Source organism: Schistocerca gregaria, chromosome 7 (genome assembly GCF_023897955.1).
Source record: "Schistocerca gregaria isolate iqSchGreg1 chromosome 7, iqSchGreg1.2, whole genome shotgun sequence".
Classification (NCBI taxonomy): Eukaryota; Metazoa; Arthropoda; class Insecta; order Orthoptera; family Acrididae; genus Schistocerca; species Schistocerca gregaria.
In genome coordinates, this window is record NC_064926.1 from 325,649,990 (window position 1) to 325,671,776 (window position 21,787).

Genomic DNA, 21,787 nt, shown 5'->3' on the forward strand with positions numbered 1-21,787 from the left:
GACACACGTCTGCTGCGGTGGCTGCGGGTTGCCGAAAGGCCCCGGGTTCGATTTCCGGGCGGGTCGGAGACTTTTCTCCGCTCGCCGACTGGCTGTTGTGTTACATCCTCATCGACATTACCGACAACAAAGTCGCCTCAAATACACTGTCGTGTCGTCTTATCATTATTGAGATGGCTGCGTGAGCACGGACCGAAAGCCAACAAATTGAAATAATAATAATGAAATCGGCCTTGCCGCAGTGGTAACATCGGTTCCCGACAGACCACCGAAGTTCAGCGCTGTCAGGCTGAGCTAGCACTTGCGTGACCATCCGGTCTGCCGAGCGCTGTTGGCAAGCGGGGTGCACTCAGCCCTTGTGAGGCAAACTGAGGCGCTAATTGATTGAGAAGTAGCGGCTCCGGTCTCGGAAACTGAAATACGGCCGGGAGAGCGGTGTACTGACCACACACCCCTCCATAACCTCATCCAGTGACGCCTATGGGCTGAGGATGACACGGCGGCTGGTCGGTACCGTTAGGCCTTCATGGCCTGTTCGCGAGGACTTAAGGTTTTTTTTTAAGTGAAAAACTGACATGGTGCCTAGATAGTAAAGCAGTTCTTGTTACAGCTATACTTTTAAGTTTTTAACTGATTTCACACGTATTCCGTCCAACAAAATAAGTATACTGTCCGGCTAGGTTACGTTAATGTGTTAGTGAACTACGACTGCGTTTCTAATCGTAATACGTTCCGCGTTAGTCCGTTACATGACAACCATTCCACCCCTCCCGCTTCTATAACTAATCGAGTCTCCCATGTATAAAACAACTTCAAACGTGTGACTGCTTTACAAATGGGTTAATGTGTTTGAAATTTGACTTTCAGCATGTAAGCGAGAAAAAATTTAGACAACGTTTGAAATTACTTTTAAACGTTGTTGGAAGTCGCTAAGTGCTCTAATCATCTAATACAGGATCAGTTAAGCCTGGATAATTAGCTCTCCATTTTAAACAGAAGCTAGTTTTCCCGGCTCTCAGTTTCTCTTGATGCATGTGTCATACAGTGATATAATGTGTCAGGTACATTAACTAGTAAATGTGAATACTGTCTGCAAAATGTGTTGCGAACAGAGGTACTAGTAAAGAAATATTAAATTAAGATGTCATGCTGGATGTTGTAGTATTGCTGCATGAAGAGTGAAAGTGTAGTAAGCGGTAAACTTTTAGTCTTCCGTGATTTTATGGGGGCTGTCAGTGAGTTCGTAAAGGTTTTAAATTATGTGTAAAATTTAGTGGAAGTCGCTCCCATTTTCAAATACTGGATGAATGTAATCTGGGTAATTTGCGCGCCTGGTGTTATTACGTTGCCTCGAGACACGCAAAGAGTTTCTAACTCTAGTAGACTGCTTGCCTTACTGTGTTAAAACTTTCATAACATTATCCCTCTTAATGAGGAGATTATGTCAGCATTTTGAATTTTTGTATTCAGTCAATAATTATACGAAATACTGAAAACCTATTTTTTTGTTGCTTTGGATGAAGTTAGGCAACCTTGAACTGCGACCGTGCACCGCGCACCGGGTTAGCCATTTAATAAGAAAAATAGTTAACATAGAAATACACTTACAACTACACTTATGTTAATATAATTTAATTATCTATTTCCTGTTATATATGTTTATGACATTAGAAATTTTCTTTTACCATATATTTTCTAGTATTATTGTACGACATTTCTAAGTTAACGCTAGCATCCCTCCCACATGCGAGGAGCGTAAAAAATTGTACAGGTGTTACTGCACCTCTCAGTAACAGGCTCTAACTGGGCGACAGTCTCTAACCATTGCAGCCATTGCTGTTGCACTGAACTGTGAGGCGATCAAATGAGGATGTCTGCTTCTGACCTATCCGGCCATGCCGATTTACTGTAGTTTCTATAAATGATTGCCTGCAAATTTCGCCAAGGCACCCTTCTTACCTCCATTTTTTTTCCAAATTAGTTATCCTACGTCACTAAAGATCTCGGTGTTGATGTAAACTACAGTCATTCTTGTTTGCAAGACTTAAGATTACTGTAAATAATCTGCGTCAGATTGATTATATAGGCGGCTAATGACGTAGTTTTTAAGTAAATTAACAAACTTGTGTCCACGTCACAACTGGAAACAATGAGTGGACGCACATTAAAGTGGAAATGGGGCAATAAAAATGTTTGGCAGTCCATTTTATAAACTGAATGGCTTCATAGAATCTGAATTTCAAATGTGTCTGAAACGGAATTTGTATACCCAATGTGTACTACAGGCAGTGCAAAGAGGCATATTGTGAATAGCAGAAGAGACAGGAAGACAAATAAAAACGTAAGTAAACATATAGAAGTTGAGAACGCAGAGTGTATGTGATGAAATCTAAATGGAGCTACGCTGGGCATTTGGCCAAAGAAACAGTCGGAAAATGGTCTATGGACTACCATCAATGTAATAAGAAACCACATCAATAACAGTCTAATGCAAGACGGGCAGAAAACGTTAGACTACAAGGGGACGTAAAAACAGTGATAACAATATTTAGATGTGGAAAAAATTTAGAGAAAACACAGACAAAAAACGAGCCGCAATCATAAAATGAAGGTTATAATAATCTATGTACGATGTTCGAATAATACCTGTATGAGAAGTCTAGAAGTCTGAATCAAAATGGATGATGATATAAAATGAAAATGCTAATTGTATTTAATTTTTTCTTATTCTCTTTTATACCAGAGCGCGAATAACAATCAATAAGCACATCTGCTGAAAAACTGTGTTCAAGACATTCGCCTATCAGAACTCTCCCCAGCAGTTCTTTTTCGAGGCTGCCGTTGCATGGTTCACGCACAGCTCCTGTCTTAAAATAGCTTGCTTTTAAATAAAAGAAAAATGATTGCCGGATTAAGTGTAATCAGTTTTTGCTTTCTATCCCATATCCCAGTCTTTAAATGTTGCAGAGATTTCTCAGGCAAATCTCCTCGTTTACTGTAATTAACAGGTGATCGTGCCTAGAATAAGGGGCTTCTGTACCTGCCATATATTTACCAATATAATGTAGGCACATCTTTTACAATATACAAGTAGGTAGTTGAATCAGGGAATCAGTTTTATAACCGCAAATCAGATGTCAGGAAACTATAACCGCTTTTGTTTTCTAAATAACGATTTAGGGAGAGTAAGGTCCGTAGAGTTTTTTTTTTTTACATCCGCTATTCGTGTCGCGTTTTGTAAAGCTCTTCCAATATTCAACCGTAATTTATACGGTCCTCATTCAGACAAGCAGAAATTTGCTCATAGAAACAACACTATTGGCCCAGTTGTCATTTAAACACAGCGTGTTACACGAGTACCACCTTTTGCACATGTTTCAGTCAAGGGCTCACTACTAAAGACATTATCAAGAAGAAATTATTTCCTCTGCAAAATAATCTCTGCATTTACTATTCATCTCTGTTTATCTGTGTGCGGACTGCATCCAAGATCTAAGGCGACCACTACAAGAATTGTTGGGAAGCAGCTCACTTCGTAGACCGGAGAGCCAACATTAACTAACATTCTTCGAGTTAACTAAACGGCGCAGCCCCAAGCGGGACTGAAATGACCATTACCTGCAACCAAGCCGTTAGATAAGCAAATACCTATTTTCCTCTATTATTCATTTCTATGTTACATTCGTTAATAGCGATCGATGTGGCGCAGTGATAGACACTGGTCTCGCATTTTCGAGGTCAGTCGTTCAAATCTTCGTCCACGATCCAAATTTTTCCATTGTTTTCCTGAATGATTTAAGACAAATTCCGGAATGGTTCCTTTGAAAATAACGTTTTTCGATGAACTCATCAAGAGGGCGTTAGACAAATATCTCCCTTCCTCACATCCACTAATTTTCTACGAAAGTCATTCTACTCATAAGATTTCCTTACTGGTTGGTACATTTTGGATTGGAATCCATTCATCTGAAATTCCTCTTATTCATCGCTTTCTCTATATATATGTTCTTTTCGGTATTAAATACCGTTTTCTGTGTTATTTCATAGGTTTCTCAGTCTTTCTTATTTCATATATTGGCTTCATCGACTTTTAGTAGCTCTTGTCATTAGCTGGAAGTTTTATACGAAAAGTTACATTCTGACGGAATCTCCAAAATAGCACCAGACACAGCGTAAATTCTAATAATTCTAAATGGTGATTGTTGAATGAGTTACGACAAGTAGGATAGGGTCGTGCTGTTAAATAGATTAATCTTAGAACAAGGAGATTGAAGGTCCATTACAGATATTTCCCAAAATAGCTGTATTATAAGATCCTAACGAGGAGAGTACAGAAAGTTTCGTAGTGTTATGCGTTACAGCATAAAGGCCCCGTAATAACTTTAGAAAAAAATAGAGTAGCCAGGTCGCTATCCGACAAGTAATCACTACCGTTTTGGCAAACCAATACTGGTGAATGACACTCATTGTGCAACAGGTTTGAAACTTGCTTACCGAATTGATGATTTTCCGCTTTAACTAAGGACACACTAAAAATCGTTCCCAATGAAGACAGACAACTGAGATGAATTTTTACGCGCAAATAAATCAGTACAACGGTTTGAATTATTTGTTTGCTGGAAAAGGGTACATGCAGTGGGCTTCACTAAGAAATAAACCACACAAATAGTTAATGTGGAGGTGTTTGAGGACGCTCTTCAACGATATATATGGAAATGTCAGGGTTCTACTTGATGACTTTCCTAAAACGTGGAGATATAAGAATGGCGTATACAACAATGTTGTTTTGTGTTAATTTCTATTAGCTTGAGAGTCAAATCATATATATATATATATATATATAACATTGTTGTATACGCAAGTCTTATATCTCTACGTTTTAGGAAAGTCATCAAGTAGAACCCTGACATTTCCTCTGTTTGTTATCTGTTTCTAAATGCACTTTCGTGAGACTGTACCTCACCTCTGGTTCAAAAATTGTTCAAATGGTTCTAAGCACTATGGGACTTAACATCTGAGGTCATCAGTCCCCTAGACTTATAACTACTTAAAGCCAACTAACCTAAGGACTGCACATACTTCCATGACCGTGGCAGCATTCGAACCTGCGACCGTAACAGCAGCGCGCTTCCGGACTGAAGTGCCTAGAACCGCTCGGTCAAACCGGCCGACCCTCACCTCTGGGGTTAAAGGTATTTTATTTATTTATTGTCTCAGCCTTCTGACTGGTTTGATGCGGCTTACACTAATTCCTCTCGTTTGCTGATCTCTTTATTTCGAAGTAGCATTTGCACCCTACGTTAATTATTTGTTGGATGTGTTCCAGTATCTGCCGTTCCCTACAGTTTTTATCTTCTACTGTTCTTCTAAGTACGACGCATATTATTACCTGGTTTCATAACATACGTCCTATCATCCTGTTCCCCTTTTTCCATTTTCCCTGTATTCCATTCTTCGCCAATTCTGCCGAGAACCTCCTCATTTCTTATCCTATTAGTCCATCTGATTTTCAAGACAACGTCAAAAACGTATAAATTTTCTTCCCTTCCCGGCCTCCTACTGTCCATGATTCACTACCATACAGTACTGTGCTCAAAACGTACATTCTCTAAAGTTATTTCTGGGCTCGTCCGAGCCGGCCGAGACGTTCTAGGCGCTACAGTCTGGAACCGCACGACCGCTACAGTGGCAGGTTCGAATCCTGCCTCGGGCATGGGTGTGTGTGTCGTCCTTAGGTTTAAGTAGTTCTAAGTTTTAGGGACTGATGACCTTAGAAGTTAAGTCCCATAGTGCTCAGCCATTTGAACCATTTTTTGGCACGTCCGAATCTGCTCCTGTCAACATACCCGTTACTTTTCTAGTTGCAGAAATCGTCTACTGAAATTATTGTCACTGCGGGAGTAGGAGGACCATTCGCAGCATTAACTGTATAGTTGATGACGTCGGAAATTTTATTACTTGGTACTCAAAATGTTTGCTGAGATGAATAGAAATCGTTAAAAGAAATGATGGTCATAATATGCATTTTATGAACAATGTGTGCAAAGGTTTCCGGTAAGGTAGAACAACTTTTAACATACAAGGTCCGCCAATATCAAAAAAATACTTGGCTTATCAGGTATGATTAACGTCGTCTCGTAGAAAGACCACAAAGAACACGTTAGTGGAAACAGGAACAGAATACCACGTAATTATGCGAGGGCTGGTTATACCGATTCACTTATCACCTGGGAAACGTCAAACTTCGACCAAGAAAAGTCGTGAATGTGTACGACCTCCTCCACATACGCACGACTCAGTGCGAGACATTGTGGGCCATAAAATTTTGTCTCTCACCTCCGTATTCTCATCACATAGCATTCGGCGACTTTGTTCTCCGATTAAGAAACCATTACGTGGCAAGCATTTGCAGAATGACGGCGAAGTAATCTTCGAGGTCTAACATTTCCTGAAAATAAAAAATGATGACTTCTACAAAGAAGGCTTCTACCGAGTCCCCCGTCGTTGCGAAAAATGTGCCGCATTGAAGGGTGGATGTATAGAGATGGACTGATACTATTACAGTTTCAGTTCGATTTCTTTTCGAGGCGGTAATTATAACTTTATGACTGCCCCGCTAATGAAGAGGAATAAGAAGTGAGATATCGGTGGAAGTCTGCGGCTCGATAAGTTCCTCCAGTATCATTTGCTACCTAGCTCGGAGCGTTAATATGCTCTACGCTTCCTCTATACGTACATGCCACGTTTTTGTAATTATGGCCGACGAAGCAAGATTCATCAGCAGCTTACTAGAAAAGACAGTCTCTATGTCAGTGCGATAACCATTGTGCAATTCCCTTCTCTGGACGTTTTCACGCGTGCGTAGGACACTCATAATCTATTGTCACAGCCGTTGCGGTCCTCCGCCTAGGTTACCGACAACTCTCGCCTGTGAATCCACGGACTCTTTGCGCGAGGAAGGGTGGGCCGTGAACATGTATACCAGGCTCTCACACTGCGCAAATTACCATGAAGTGTTCTGGCCCGTCACCGTGCATTTGTTTGCGAAGAGGCTCCAGCAAACAGAAGCGCGTTGTTAGCGGCACGTGCAAGCAGCACGCTCGGGGAATGCTGCGTGGATGGAGAGCCGCTCAAGTTTGCCTATGACGACAGCGTTTAGCTTGTCTTGAGGAAAAATATTATCACCAGTGACTGCTAATATTATGTCGTTTTACTATACTCATTCTCTTTCGCACACCCCTTTGTTTGGTCCTTACTATTGCTAACATACTGAGGCCTATTTGCCGATTTGCGTTCCTAGCGTATGACTTTGCAGAAATTTCTAGTTAGATGTAAAGTAATTAAACTGGTAAACTTCTTTATCTCGGCTAGAAACTAGAGCAAACTAGCGACAAACTCTCAGTATCAGAGGAACAAAGTAGCTTTTCATGTTCAACGAGACGCTTTAACTCTGATGCACGTTATGGATAAAATTCTCTAGAGCGGCACCTGGTAATGCTCTCACATTACCTAAAATACTGATTGGTATGAAACTTGTGAGATTATATTCAGAAATAAAATTACGATCTGGTTCTTTAAACAGAAAAAACGGGAGCCGTACTGAAAAGATTACAACCTTACCTTTGTTCAGTACTGACAGCATTATCATGTTGACTTTTGAAACGGATTCTTAGAAAAGCAACTTTTCGCTGTGGTCGATAACAATAGTGAAGACTGACAAACTTTATACTTAGTAATTTATTTAAGTAATAATTAATAACGATTAAGAAATCAGGAGCAAACTGAGAGCTGTGTGGGTCACAATAAAAAAAAAAAAAAAAAAAAAAAAAAAAAACCAGCACTAACCGTATTCGGAAAGTGTACGTGACTGAGGTAAAATTAAACAGTGTTCTGATTGCACATCGATGGGTCGGAAGTCACTAGTATCTTAGTAAATTCGAAGATTCACGAAGCCTGAATAAGAAGGAAATGGCAATTTTCTCAAGCGCGCTGGCGACAATGGCATCTGCCCATATACTATCATGTAGTATTGTAAAGGTATTCAAAAATACGTTGCACACTATAGCAAATCACTACGAACGAGGAATACGTCTGAGACTGATAAAAAAAAAAGTACTTCCCTCAAATGTAACTGACAATCGTTGTTAAACTAGAAGTGGATAAACATTTTTTTCTCCGTTTCTATTTGATGTTTGATCAGGAACTAAGTTAATATCTTGTTAAAACATTTCCTTTTAAATTTTAATGGTGGTGAACCATAGTCTCGGTAGCTACCGGTAGTTTTCCGTTTTCTGACATATGTAACGTCTTTTTTTTTTTAGTATTCGAGCCATTTTTAATGTGAATATAATAATTCAAACAAAATGGAACAGTAGATATAAAAACAAAGAAGGATGAGTGGACAGTAAAAAATATGTCAACATCTGCTTTTTACTCTGACACCGAGTAATTCATTGCCGGTACTTTGCACGCGAACCTGTCTACCCTTATAATTTAAAGTTACAAGATCTGTTTCTGACAAATTTCTTCTCGTTGGTTTAAAAACACATTTGTATTTATTTTTCTGCTACGACTGAACGCAAATACAAAGTATTTCGTGCTTGCATGAGATTATCAATAAGAATTATCAAACAGGTAACGGATAAATTTAAGTGTAATTAACTAAAATATTTAGTGTAATTTAAAACCAGTCAAGGAACTTAGGGAGATTCAATCAGATCATGTTCAGATAGATACATAAAAAGAGAAATGTAACACTTGGCGTGGAAAAATTGCGTTAATTTACAAAAGTAACTGAGTGTATTTGAATAAAACTATTGTTCTTGCAGGTGTGTAGCGTCTAGGAAAAAATTTCGATTTCTGTCGCTCCTTCTTGCTTTTCTTTCTTTCTGTTTCCACTAGTCACTCTTATTCACTAGTGTAATTTCGATTAAGAAAGTTTTTTCATCTGGTAACTTTCACTACGTTCAAAATCGTTTTGATTTTCCTGCATACCATACAGTAGCCACTAACACTGCCGTTCAAAAATCACTCTGCAGTTCTTCAGGTAAGTTACAGCTATTCTTTGCAAACTACTGTGAAATGCATAGCAGATAATATTTTATACTGTATCACACAATATTATGGTTCCTTCCTGCTCCATTCTTATATGGAGGATGGGAAAAATTAAAACTGAAATACATCTGTATGCGCTGTTAACGTCTGATTGCTTCACTCTTTACACGCAGACATCCGCAGTGTAATAAATCAGTCACCTCAAAATTAATTATATCTGGAGGAGAAGAGATCTCGCTAAAAAATTTGAGACTTTGCAAGGAATACGAAACATATTGACTGAACAGAAAATGTCAGTTTCTAAAATCAAAATAGAAAGTGTTTGTAGGCTGAAAACAGCAAGAAAACGATAGCCTATTGCGAAAAAACAAAGTAGAAAGTGTTTGTAAGTCGAAAATTGCAAGAACACGACAGTTCATCATCTACGTAACAATAAAACACTGGGAAGACAATACAAATAAAATAAAAATTTTCTCTGTAGTAGTTGGATAACACAGTTGAATAGTGAAGTTGATGCTACCGAGATTTAAACAGTAAGCGGTGTACACAAGTAAATTAACATAACGAGCGTAAACAGACAGAACCATCAGATATTGATTTTGGATATTGCCACTGGAGTCGATCACTGTGGTTAAATATTTAGAGTAGTCCACCCGAGGCGAAATGAGATGGAGCCCCTACGTCAATCTAATAGTGGAGAAAGTAAATGACGAACAGCAAAAGCGAGAGGGCGGAGCTAGGTACGGAAGTTTTCGCTTGCATCTCTGTGCTGTCGTCCGTCGTTGAGGTCTCGCTCATTTAGTCAGAACAAACCATTTAGTCTGAAAGCGCACAGCTAGGCACTGTACCTCGCCATGAGTAGGTCCCGAAAGTTACATTAGTACATCTTGCAAAGACAACGAATAATTCCCACACTGGAAGAGTTAAGGAAGGTGGAGGACATTTGCCAGCATATAGGTAGAGGTTCTTGCTTATACCTTCCATGAATACAGTAGAAAAGAGGACGAACGAGCTGATACCTTCCGCCATACAGCATGTGGTGGAGCGTGAGTCTAATTCTCAGCAGCCGCTCAACGATACATTTACCAGGCATAACAATTATTTTATTTCGCATATAAGGACCGTAGTAAAATAACATGCAACACTTCGAGCAGCGAGCATTTGTTCTGTATAACAGTGGAGACACACATCTGTAGCAATTAGGGGAGAATAGACGAGCGACAACATAGAGCATCGAGTTCGGGGAGCAACACAATTAATCGTAGCAACACGGAATAAGGAAGTTAAAGCTGAGAATTAATATTCGCACGGGTTGCGCTGTCCGACTGAACGCAAAGTAGGCGTAAATACGTCAACTGACCGCAATCCTCGTTGGCGTGTGGTGGCGTTGCGTACAACAGTAGCTGCATAACACAATGCTTTTAGAAGGAAAACGGACAAAACATCGCGGTCAGACACACGTCGCAATAACAGTTCGGTATAATGCATCTGCGCACTCAAACTCTTACCTCACGTACTCTTGACATACATATTCCGCTTAATGCCATGTCTGTCTGCCGTTATTTCGGCGTTTTAGTGACGAGCGGTGATAGCCTACGTCTCCGTACGAACGTCGAGACCACAATGAGCGTTCCAACTATAATTTTGAACACGCCATATTAATGTCATACAAATAAGTAAGACAGTTTCTCTATTAATATGTTACGATAGTGATATAATTATTATAAATAAATGCTCGGCGTATTTCCTGTGATTAAAACCGCTTAGGCGGACATTTACTAGATCAGCAGTTGGAATACAGAAATCTGTCTTCACAGCCACCCATCTATAATATCTCGATGTTTTCCATTAAAACCTTGCTTATGGAATGTTCGTAGCATGTTATGAACCCGTTACATCGAGCACTGCACATCTTCAACTTCAGCTCACGGATTGTGCGCTAGCAAATTTTAAGCACTAGGCCACCGCCTAACATCACGTGACTGACACTCCAGCATTTTTTTTATTCGTTAGACGTTAAAACCTGGGTGAAAAACTTTAATAAACTGTGACAGTCTGGATATTTGGTTGGTACTGTTATGATTTTTAGTACGTTTACGACAAATAAATTCGGCTTCTTGTAGTAGCAGACTATTGCCAAATTTAGTGCAGAACTCGATTTGTATTTAGTTATAGTTGACGACTAGGGAAAATTTATTACTCTGAATAAAACAATGGAACTGGAAGAAACCCGAGTCATATCGAGAAACTGTAAAACAACACGAATAAACAGACAACTTTTTACGGTAGCATTAGGCAAAACTCGATCATTGTTGTAGCTGTTAATCCACCTGATGAAGAGCTTTGAAAGAATTGTGGACAGATCAGCACAAATTTTACAACCATAAATTCATCATATTTTTTCATTTGCATTTCTGGGTATCCACAGTTCGTCCCGAATTGTACCTAGAAAATAAGCACTCCACAGTTGAAAGGAGCGTTTTCTGTCACCATCTGTCTGAAAAGTGCCGTAGAGTAAACCTCAATAATTGTTGCCAGTTCCAGTTAATCGGTGATGCAACGTTGGTTAAGAGTAAAGCTTTGTGTGTGTTCTCGAGTTTAGCACTTTTAGAGACGATGTGGTACATGGAGCGTAAACGCGTGTTTTTGAGAACAGCTGTAACACCTGAGACAACTGAAAGCCTAGTTAGCACAGACTGATTGCGCAATCGGTCCAGCACTCCTAATTGCATTTTGTTTGGTTTTAAAGCCATGTGATGTAGCCTAAAATTTCGTAACTGTGTTGCACTAGGCCACCAATTAGCATACTTTGTGCAGCTGCAACTTCGCGTAACAGATCACTGAAGACGTGTGTTGCTGAGAGTACGTTTCTTTCTATCAAATATTGAGTATATTTAGCTGTTCCTACAAATATGGAGCGGAGGAATGCCAGCGAGTCTTTGTGCGAACTGTCAATCTAATTTTATCCACAAGCGATTCTGCTTTCTCGTTTCTTATAAGACTTGCCCTAGGTATAAAGTCTCAGTCTTCGGATGTCTCGGATGTCGGTAAAATAAGATTTTCGATCATATCAGAGACAACTTTTCTGGCAGTTAAATGTGCTACAGAACATCCGGGATTCCTCTCCGTACGTTCCACGCTTTTCCTTTAGTTTAACCCGACATGGATCCTGCTTACTGTAATAATGTTTTTAAGTAGACCGTACAAGAGTTTTAAACCAATATTGCTACTCGACAAACTTAAATTCTATGTCTACTGTTCGTTTCACCAACGACTGACTTACGCGATCGTTCCACTGCATATCCTCACTCACTTTTACGCTCACATTTCTTTGATGAATTTACTGGCTGATCAGTCCCATAGTCAAAAACTGCAATATTTTTAACTCCAGAAGCACAGGCTTTAATATTTCTCATGATTAAGAGCTAAGAACCAATATTTACACTAGGCTGATAGCTTTTTCTTAAGGTGAGTGCAGTAGTCTGTTTCTTTTGAGAACTAAACATGGGAATGACGCATTTCCTAACTGAAGTTGTCATTGTCACCGCATAATAAAGCAGAAATAGACAGCATTTTTCTCGATGATGCCAAACGCTTTCTGGCCTAATACTGCGTTCGTTGACGGCGCATTGCTGCAGCGGCTGCGTGAAGGTAATAGCACCGGCTTTACAAAACATGTGGACGTGATCAAGACGCGGAAGGCTGTGCTCCGAGAACACATGTGTTACGGACGTTGACGGTTCCCTGCCGGGGGCACGTGCAACGCCACAGCTGCGTTTGCACACACGTACACGCACTTTAGAATTCACCGCCCTAGCTTCGCTATTTTTATCTTCATTTATTACTTTCAACGACAGATTATGGAAGAAACGAGCGACACTTTGCCTTCATAAGTCTGCACATTTTTTTCTTCCTATAATTTCATCACGTAACGGCATTTTATCGTCGTTATCTGCAGTTTTACATTATTCAGTTTATTTAGAGAGCATTGGATCATACTCATGAACTCCAGCCACGAACGTATTCGACAATAAATCGTCAGTCACTACTTGTCATACGGCTTTGACCAACAACTGAATGTCTTATTCGTCTTGGTGTCGGTGAAACGGTAACAACACTATGAAAACTAAAATAAAAACCAACAAGTAATAACAAGCGATCCAAATGAATTATTTTTGGATGCTCGACTGTCAAGTTACAACAAACGTCACTCGTTTTCTTGTCACAGGCAATGACTGCCTAGTTTTGCGTTGTTGAGGGAGTATTTATCAGCGCGGCACACATTGTTCTCAAGTAATGTAACATTTCTAGTATGGAATTCGCGTAGCTGCAATACGGGCAATAACAGGCCTACGAAATCACCTCGATTTCATTATGTTAAAACAGTTTTACCCACAGATGGTAGTGGTTGGTAAATATTGCGGCTGTTAAAAATAGCGCCAGTGCCTTTAATCAAGATTTTCTATTATTGCGAAAATTTTCTGCCTAGTTTCCCTAGCACTTGCGATTACACAGCAAATCTGCTCCGCAGCTATTTGTCAGTGAAGTGCCATGGAATGTCTGCTGACATTTTGCAAGGAGGTTCGTTGGAAGATACAGTGTCGGCACTCTAGCTCGGCAATGTAACTTTTGCTGGCCAGAACACGTCCGCAACATTTGTCGACACGTAGGTGTGTTGACTATTTCTACAATTTCTGTCACGAGCAAAATGATACATTATGCTCTCTGAACTGCTAAATACGATCAGCAAAGAGACACATTAGCATTTCATGCACCCAACGAGTGTTACGTCAAGTATCGTCACTGCCGAACACTTCTCGAGACGATCTCAACTATTTTACGGTCTTCTGCAAGGATATGCCAGGTGATGTGCCAGATGATACATAGCACTATATAAACTGCTGGGGACAGCTAGGGAAGTCAGGCACGAGCATTTCAAGCGACCAACGTGTTTTCTGTCGAGTACCACGCATGCGGAACATTTGTCGAGACGGTCAGTATTATTTTATTATTTTAACATACAGTACATGATATATTACACGGTCTGAACTGCTAGGAATTTCAGGCAGCAAAATACTTTTCTGCCAAATAGCGATCTTCGGGAGCACTTGTCACGGGGTCGGTATCTGTACTATTTTACCATTTCTGACACAAGCTAGATGATTTATTACGCGCTATGATCTCCTAGGCATTTTGAGCACCCAACGAATTTTCTGTCAGACACCGAGCTTCCAGAACATTTAACGAGATATTTGTATCTGGATTGTTTTGCCGTTTCTAACAGTCGCTAGGTAATGTCAACTGACAGGCACAGGTAATGCAATCGGGTACAAGCATTTCAAGCAACTAACATTGGTTCTGTCAAACACCGAGCACTTTGGAACACTTGTAGAGACTATCTAGCACATTATACCATTTCTAACGCACACTAGATGCTATGTTACGCGCAATTACCTGCACAACATTTTGAGCATTCAATGAAATTTTCGTCAGATAGTGAGCTTGGGAAATACTTGACGAGTCATCGTTGCATGAACTATTAATGGCTTTTGTGTCACACGTAAGATGATATATCACGCCCTCTGAACTAGTAGGGACATTTAGTAGGGTCAGCCAACTGGCGTTTCAGATAGTCAAGTTTTTTTTGCCAAACAGCGAGCTTCCGAAACATTTGTTGGAACATGGATATCTGGACTACTTATAGATTGTACAATTTCTGATACATGCTAACTGATATATTACGCGTTATGGTCTGATAGGCATTTTGGGCAGCCTACAGATTTTCTGTCAAAGACCTTCCGGCACAGTGGAAGATACATCGGTACCCGGACTATTTATAAATTTTCTGTCACACGCTACATGATATACTCTTCCCTCTGCACTGCAAGGTACGCCTAGTGCAGCCAGGCACGAGTATTTCAGGTAATCGACGAGTTTTCTACCAAGTAGCGGGTTTCGGAACACTCGTCGAGACGGCAGTAGCCGGGCTGCTTTGGGCACTACACAGTCGGCTCGCAGCACTCGCTGGGTGACGGCGTCGCGTACTTACCGCGTGCGAGCCGAGGCAGCGCTGCTGTGGCGACGCTGGCCGCGCCGAGTCGCCCAGGGGGCTGGCGGAGGCGGCGTGGCTCGCTAGCGGCGGGCCGAGAAGCGCAGCCGGCCGCCACAGCAGGTCGAAGCCACAGGCCGGGTCGCGCGCGCCCGCCACGCTCCCGCCCACGCTACTCCGGCGCAGATCCTATTCTTTCCGTGCCGTCGCTTCCCGTCCGGACACGTGCAAATATTTATGCCCGTCGTGCTTTCCAGCTGATGACTGAATGACGGCGGCAGTGAGCCGTGTAGTTTTAGGCCGGGGTTAGCACTGGGCGGGGCTTATCCGCGAGGCCCGCAGCTCGCCCCTCCCCTCCGGCGGCCGCTCCGCGTGACGGCCGCGCGCCACGCCGGCGGGGGGCGGGGCGGGTTGCAGGGGCGGAAGCGGAGTCGGCGCCGGCAGGCCTTCCGTGTCGCCGCGCCGCGCCGTGGCGCATCTGGGGCAGAAGGAAGGGGATGATCGTACGAGCAGCTGCCGGCAGGTCGCCGGCTCATCCCGTAACCCGCCGCCGACAACTTTCCTTCTACTCCGACACACAGCGGGGCCGTGAAATCGTTTGCGAAGCTGAGCGGGACCTGCCAGCCTTGACCGTGGCCAAGCACGCCCAATTGCCTTGTCCGGAATAACTCGAGGGCCGCTCTTGAAAGCGCGTAGCTAGCCAGATCCCGACTGCTGACTAAATCCTGACGCATCGCCTCTCCTCGTGTCAATGCCCGCGTGTTCTCGCGTTCCTGAAACAAAGAGGGCAGCGAAACTGCAAATTATAGGAAAGCATCACGATAAACTATTTGACATTCACTGATATAATAGTCAAGGTGAAACAGGTCTGCCTGTTACACAAACAACCATATGTGTTAACAATGGGAACTTTAATTAGGATCCTTAAGGTACACAAAAAAGTACAGCAAGTTCCAGATTATCCTAGTGAGAATTATCTGGCTTATGGCTCGTCCGTGCGAAAGTCGGTGGTTAAAACTAATGAAGTCGTAAGCATTCTTCTGTAATTAGGGCGCATATTTTGTTGAGGACATAAATTTGATTGTCAAGACGTAGTTGCCGAAAATAGTCATACTGGTTAAGCAGCAGTGTCTGTGAACCGGCATTTAGGCAGCCAAGCGATACGAGTGTAGTTTAAAAAGCGTGTTCGGTAGAAAAAGCGAACGAAGACAAGGATATCGAGGAACTTGTTAACACGCACACCGAGCCAATGAAATGCGTTGCTAACGCTATTCAAGTATGTAGAAGAGAAGTCGCGTGACTACCATTGTTTTGATTTCCTCGTAACGAGAACCATATTCAGAAAATTAATGAATTCAAAACAGGGGCACGAAAAGTGGAAGATTGATTCTTGAAAGTGAACTGAAAGCAAGTGACAAGAAATACAGGTAGTCTTTAATGTAATTTTGTAAATAAGTTGTCAGATTCGTCGAGTAACACGTGAGTAATGCAGCGGGTTTTAAAATATGTGTTTTTTTTAATTATCCTTATTTTCCGGTCATCCACGCAGTCTCGCATCCCCAACAATCCGAACAGGTCCTAATCGGGAATCTACTACGTGTATTAAATAATAATAATTATTACAAGGAAGTCACATTTTCCGTAAAAAAACTTCATGAGATCAGTGTGAAAACTGCCCTCCACATCATTTGTGAGAAGAGTCAGTATACCTACTCCAAACCCGCTGACCAGGGGTCCACCACGACGAAATAGGCAACATCACTCAGGTTCAACACTTAAAGTAGTTTGCTGAGATTACTGGAAACATAAGCAGTTAAAAAGTGTGCAATGAAATCAGATAATGGTGATACTGGAGCGAAAAATAGCTGCTATTTAATACACGGTTTATATTATACTGACTTGTGTATAGTATCCGTGGTTTATGTCCTAATTGTGCCTAAATGTGTTTGGGCAGTAGAAAGATAAATCATTTCCGTAAGAGACGGGCCTGGATTCCGATAATTTGATCTGCAAACTAGTCTGCGGTTAGAGATTTAAAACTAAACCATAGAACTAGATATACAAATAATTTGTATCCACTGAAAAAAGGAACGTTCAACGTCTACCATAATAGCTTACTCCACCAGCTGTGGTAGGGCGAAGAATATTGCTATTATTGGACAGAATTCCCGATTCATGAAAGATTATTTAGTCTTATACAACTGTATTTGTTGTGCTATCATATCCTCGTATATTTTTTAAATGTCTACATATCCACCGTCGCCCGTAGTATTTATTGCAATATCCACAAGGTACTGCTATTTGGAGCTTAGGACATTTTCAAATGGTTACAACTGCTGCAAACACGGCAGTAGCCGGCATTAATAAAATGCATAAAAATTACGTGAGCCTCTATGGCTCGCGACAGCTTTTGACATATATACCGTCAGTACTGACAGATAGGATAAAAATTTATGAAACTGCACACGGCAATAACAAACACTAGATTGTTTTTAATCAACAAGCACGAATCTAGTTTCACGAGCTTTTGTCCCATCTGTCAATACCGATGGTATATTTCACAAAGGCTGCCAGGAGCCGTTAGAGGCTGACATAGTTTTCACGCATTTTGTTAATGTTGGCTGCTGCTGTGTTTTCAGCGCCTGTAACGATCTAAAAATAGTATATGGTTGAATCTAAGGTCGAAACTGGAATAGTGAATGTTGTAAGTACTAGAACAGTCGGTGATGAATATGAAGTCATTTAAAAAAGACATTTGTTTTCATTTTATCCATGCATCTTTCAGCTCTGCATGTGGTAGCTGTCTTCAGTGGACTGTTACTTACAGGGTTATTCTCTCTCACATATATCAGTTATTCTGTGTCGCTATTGTTGTATGTACCACTCCTAATATATCAAAGGTTTCTTTCTTTAATATCTTTAGCAACGCCCTTTTTGTACTGAAGTTTCCTCTTCTTTCCTGTTATTAACGATTTTTCATTTATAACACATGTTGCAGGGGAAGCCCATATAATGAGACACTGAATAAATCCACGTTGGCACCACGCAGACACGTGCGCCGGTGCAAACTAATAGCGTAGGCCGATCAGGCGCAACCTGTGAGCGCAAGTGGCCGCACGTCATAGAGGTTCCGGGAGCGGTTCATACATAACACGCAAGAAGAAGTAAATAATAAAAAAATGTACCGTACTTCATACAGATTTCCGTAGTTTCTGAAGCTTTTCTCTTACTTACCATTGTAGTAGACGTGTTAAAATACTTAATTTTGTTCACTGTCGATGTTTTAACAGTTACACACGATTTTATTTTAAAACGGAAACACAACGTTACTGCCGTCCTTGTAACCATTAAGTCTACAAGTTTGCTTCGGCCGTTTTTTTTTTTTTTTTTTTTTATCGAAGTTCGAAGTTATACTGTGAATAGCTTACAATTAATTACGAGTCATGGTATTGGCCATCGCCACTAGTTTCTCTCATCTTTCGGACAGCATACGAATCCCTAGACGGAAGAACTAGGCGTGTTTCGAGGAGATCCATGAATCTATCGAATTTTGCGTGTGTCCGGAAGCGCTGATCGAAAAGTTGGTAGTTAGAGCGTGCAATGTTTTGCTACGTGGGGTCGAGCAGTGTCGTGCTGTAAAATCACCTTTTCAATCCTATCGCTGTATTGTGGCCGTTTGTCTTTCAGAGCTCGGCAGAAACGCATCAACTGCTTTCGATAGCGATCTCTGTGATTGTTTCCGTCCGTTTCAGTAGCTCATCCATTGATATGCTCGTCTCCGACGGCAAAATCACCGTACTTGAAGCGTCGGAACCATTCTCTGCACGTTCTTTCACTCTTAGTTGCCTCACCGTAGGTCTTACCCAGATTTTTATGAGCCTCAACCGCAGATTTCTTCATGTTTAAGCAGAAAATTGAAATACTCCGGAGGTGACCAGAACTGTGCTCATTAAGCTAACATATGCAGTCGAGAATAACTTTATGTTGCAATCAGAAATCGACTAATATTTTGTTGGCGTTATGTTTAGAAATGTCTAAACTTATTTTATGCAACACCATTTCTTTGCCGCTACTGCCATGTATTGCAAAAGTGCAGAAGTTCTAGACATAATAAATAGTGAACAAAATAAATGGCCTAACTCGACTAATACAACGGCAAAGAAGGTAAAAGTGCGAGAAACCGTGGCAAGTTGTGTAAAATATGGCACATACAGCAATAGCAACAGAAAACAACTGATAGCGTTTTGTGAAGCCGAGTAAGATACAGAAATCCACTGGCGACAGCGCAGAAAGTGCTGAAACATGTTCGGGCAAAACAAAAATAAACTATGTCTACGTCAAGTTTGGAAATTAGGAGAAGAGATACTGGCAGAATTGAAGCTGTGAGGACGGGTAGCTCTGATGGTAGAGCACTTGCCCGCGAAAGGCAAAGGTCCTGAGTTCGAGTCTCGGTCCGGCACAAAGTTTTAATCTGCCAGAAAGTTTCAGACTGTCTCTTCCTTAAGACGGAAATTCTCTCCGGTTTTCGATGAGAGCACGGAAAGTAAGAAAATCTACAAAACCCTAAAGCTGCTCAACTATTTCCATAAACACAGGCCCAAGGTAGGTCACCAGCGACAACTTCTGGACTGTTGACTTATCCAGGCTGTGCAACAGTTTCATTATTCACTTCACCCCACATCACCCAGCCTGTGAAAGTGTGCTGAATAAATTATTCCGCAGTGGCGCGGGTTGAACATTTATTTATCACAGTCTCATTCTTAGGCACACATGGTCGTCACCCTTTCATTTTTTTTAAAGATAGACAAGTTTATGAAGTGTTTTATCCATTATAATTAATGATGGTTGAGAACAGTGCCCGCGGATTCAATAAATTAAAGTAACACTGCATGCAATCATCTGTTGCCATTTTAATCTGTCACATCGCGATTGGGTCATATGCCCATATTAGGGTGTTTATACTGATCGTTCTGTCATCAGCTGGAGTTTTATTATTGCACTTGTTCTGCGAGATATAATAATTTTGTAGGTATTGAGAATATGAATTAAAGTCGACATCACATGTAAGCTGTACTTGCTTTACAGCTGCATTCAGTGATTTTCTCATGCACATACCATAATGGCACATACTATAAAGGGCTGTAATAAGTTGGATAGAAGCATCTGCATGTGCTCGAGCTGAACCTCACTCTTGACCAAAGTAAATGTAGGTACGGGAGATTTTTCGATAAATAGCGTTCCACGACCGTGACACTCGTATACTGCAGCTGTCCCCACAATGGCAACAAACACAAAGTGTGCGACTAACACATTAAGATATTTCAGTTCTTGTTGTACCTGTTTTACACAATAAAGAATTTTTTCGACGTACTATTTCAGCCGTGTGCGTTACTTCAAATGCGGACAGTCGAATGTACTGTAATTTGTGGATTAAGCTGACGTAAACAATCAGTTATAATCAAATTAGTACAAGCACATGATGGTTGAAGTAACGCTATGTGGCTGTCTGCAGTGGAACCAGAAGCTTGGAACCTTAAAAACGGGTTGTAAAGCAGCCTTTGACCACGGTACACGGCTGGCACAAATATATGAATTTCAACTTTTGTACCTGAAGATGGTCATGCAGAGTGAAACTTGTGCTGAAGAAAGTTGTTTAATTCAGCAGCTGAAGGTGCCAATAGCAGTTTCATTCCTGCAAAGGTACCTCTTTTAGCTCCCTTGAAGCCGGGGAACAACAGAAACAAGATAAAACGTAAAAACGAATTGAGTACAATCCAATTAAGTAGCTACGACAAAATTAAATGCGCAAATGGGATAATGATTGTGTTACGACGTACATATATCTGGGATGAAATGAACTGCGAAAATGGTATAAGAACTATGTTACTATTATCAAATAACTACGACGAAATAGAATGCAGAAAGCGATTGACAGTTGTATTTTTGCAATCTTGACGTATGATTTTTAATCCATACATTTTACGTAGTACTACATTTAAACAACGAATTTTTTGATAGCGCGGAAAGGACAAATCGTGACCAAAATGTTCTTACTTCTTTTTAATGGATCAGGAAGCATTTCGAAAACTGTAACCCTCGATAAGAAAGTGGTCATGAGGGTTTATGGTATTATGTGCTTTCGCCGTTGCTTCTTCTCTTGTTGTCAGAACTTCACTCGTTTCGTAGATGCAACATCTTCAAAGGCGCTAAGAGAGTCTGCACAGACATCCATCAATTGAGGGCGGATGATAAAGAAATGTTTCTGGTATAGTTTCGTAAACTAATTATGGAACTAAATTAATTCAATATATGAAACCGCGGCATAAAATTTCCACTTATTGTTTAGCAACTACCTTCTCCGCGCATTAGTCTTGAAACATTGTGAATTCGTATCCGTTTCTTTTTTTCGTTGATTTATGGGAATTGACGAGTATGAATTCTTTAGCCGCTCTGCATCTGCTACAGAGTACGCAAGTCCCAACATTGATACCGTAACGTATTTTGGAATGAATTAAATAAGATATTTTATATTTTTTGTGTTTTATGACAGTAGAATAAGTGTTTTGACTTGCGACTGAGTATGTAGAGAAATGAGGCCTCCTGAAGATTAAAGGCTGCCCCTCGCTAGTGAGTCGTCACATCCGATGCGTAACCTGCAGTCGTGCGTTCGAATGATGTGTTCAT

At 41.0% G+C, this 21,787-nt stretch overlaps 2 protein-coding genes across 2 annotated transcripts in view; both read right to left on the reverse strand.

Annotated features, from left to right (window-relative positions):
* The window catches only part of LOC126282183 (paired box protein Pax-6), a 345,047-nt gene extending 329,674 nt beyond the window's left edge, over window positions 1–15,373 (reverse strand). Inside the window, exon 1 of the mRNA XM_049981715.1 lies at window positions 15,104–15,373. The gene's annotated coding sequence lies outside the window, so the exon portion shown is untranslated. The remainder of the gene's footprint in view (window positions 1–15,103) is intronic.
* LOC126282388 (atherin-like) overlaps window positions 12,360–21,787 on the reverse strand; it is a 50,242-nt gene continuing 40,814 nt past the window's right edge. The window contains exons 3-5 of the mRNA XM_049982045.1: window positions 15,417–15,581; window positions 15,104–15,275; window positions 12,360–12,479 (exon numbers count right to left, since the gene is read on the reverse strand). Of these exons, the coding sequence (XP_049838002.1) occupies window positions 12,360–12,479; window positions 15,104–15,275; window positions 15,417–15,581 (457 nt within the window). The remainder of the gene's footprint in view (window positions 12,480–15,103; window positions 15,276–15,416; window positions 15,582–21,787) is intronic.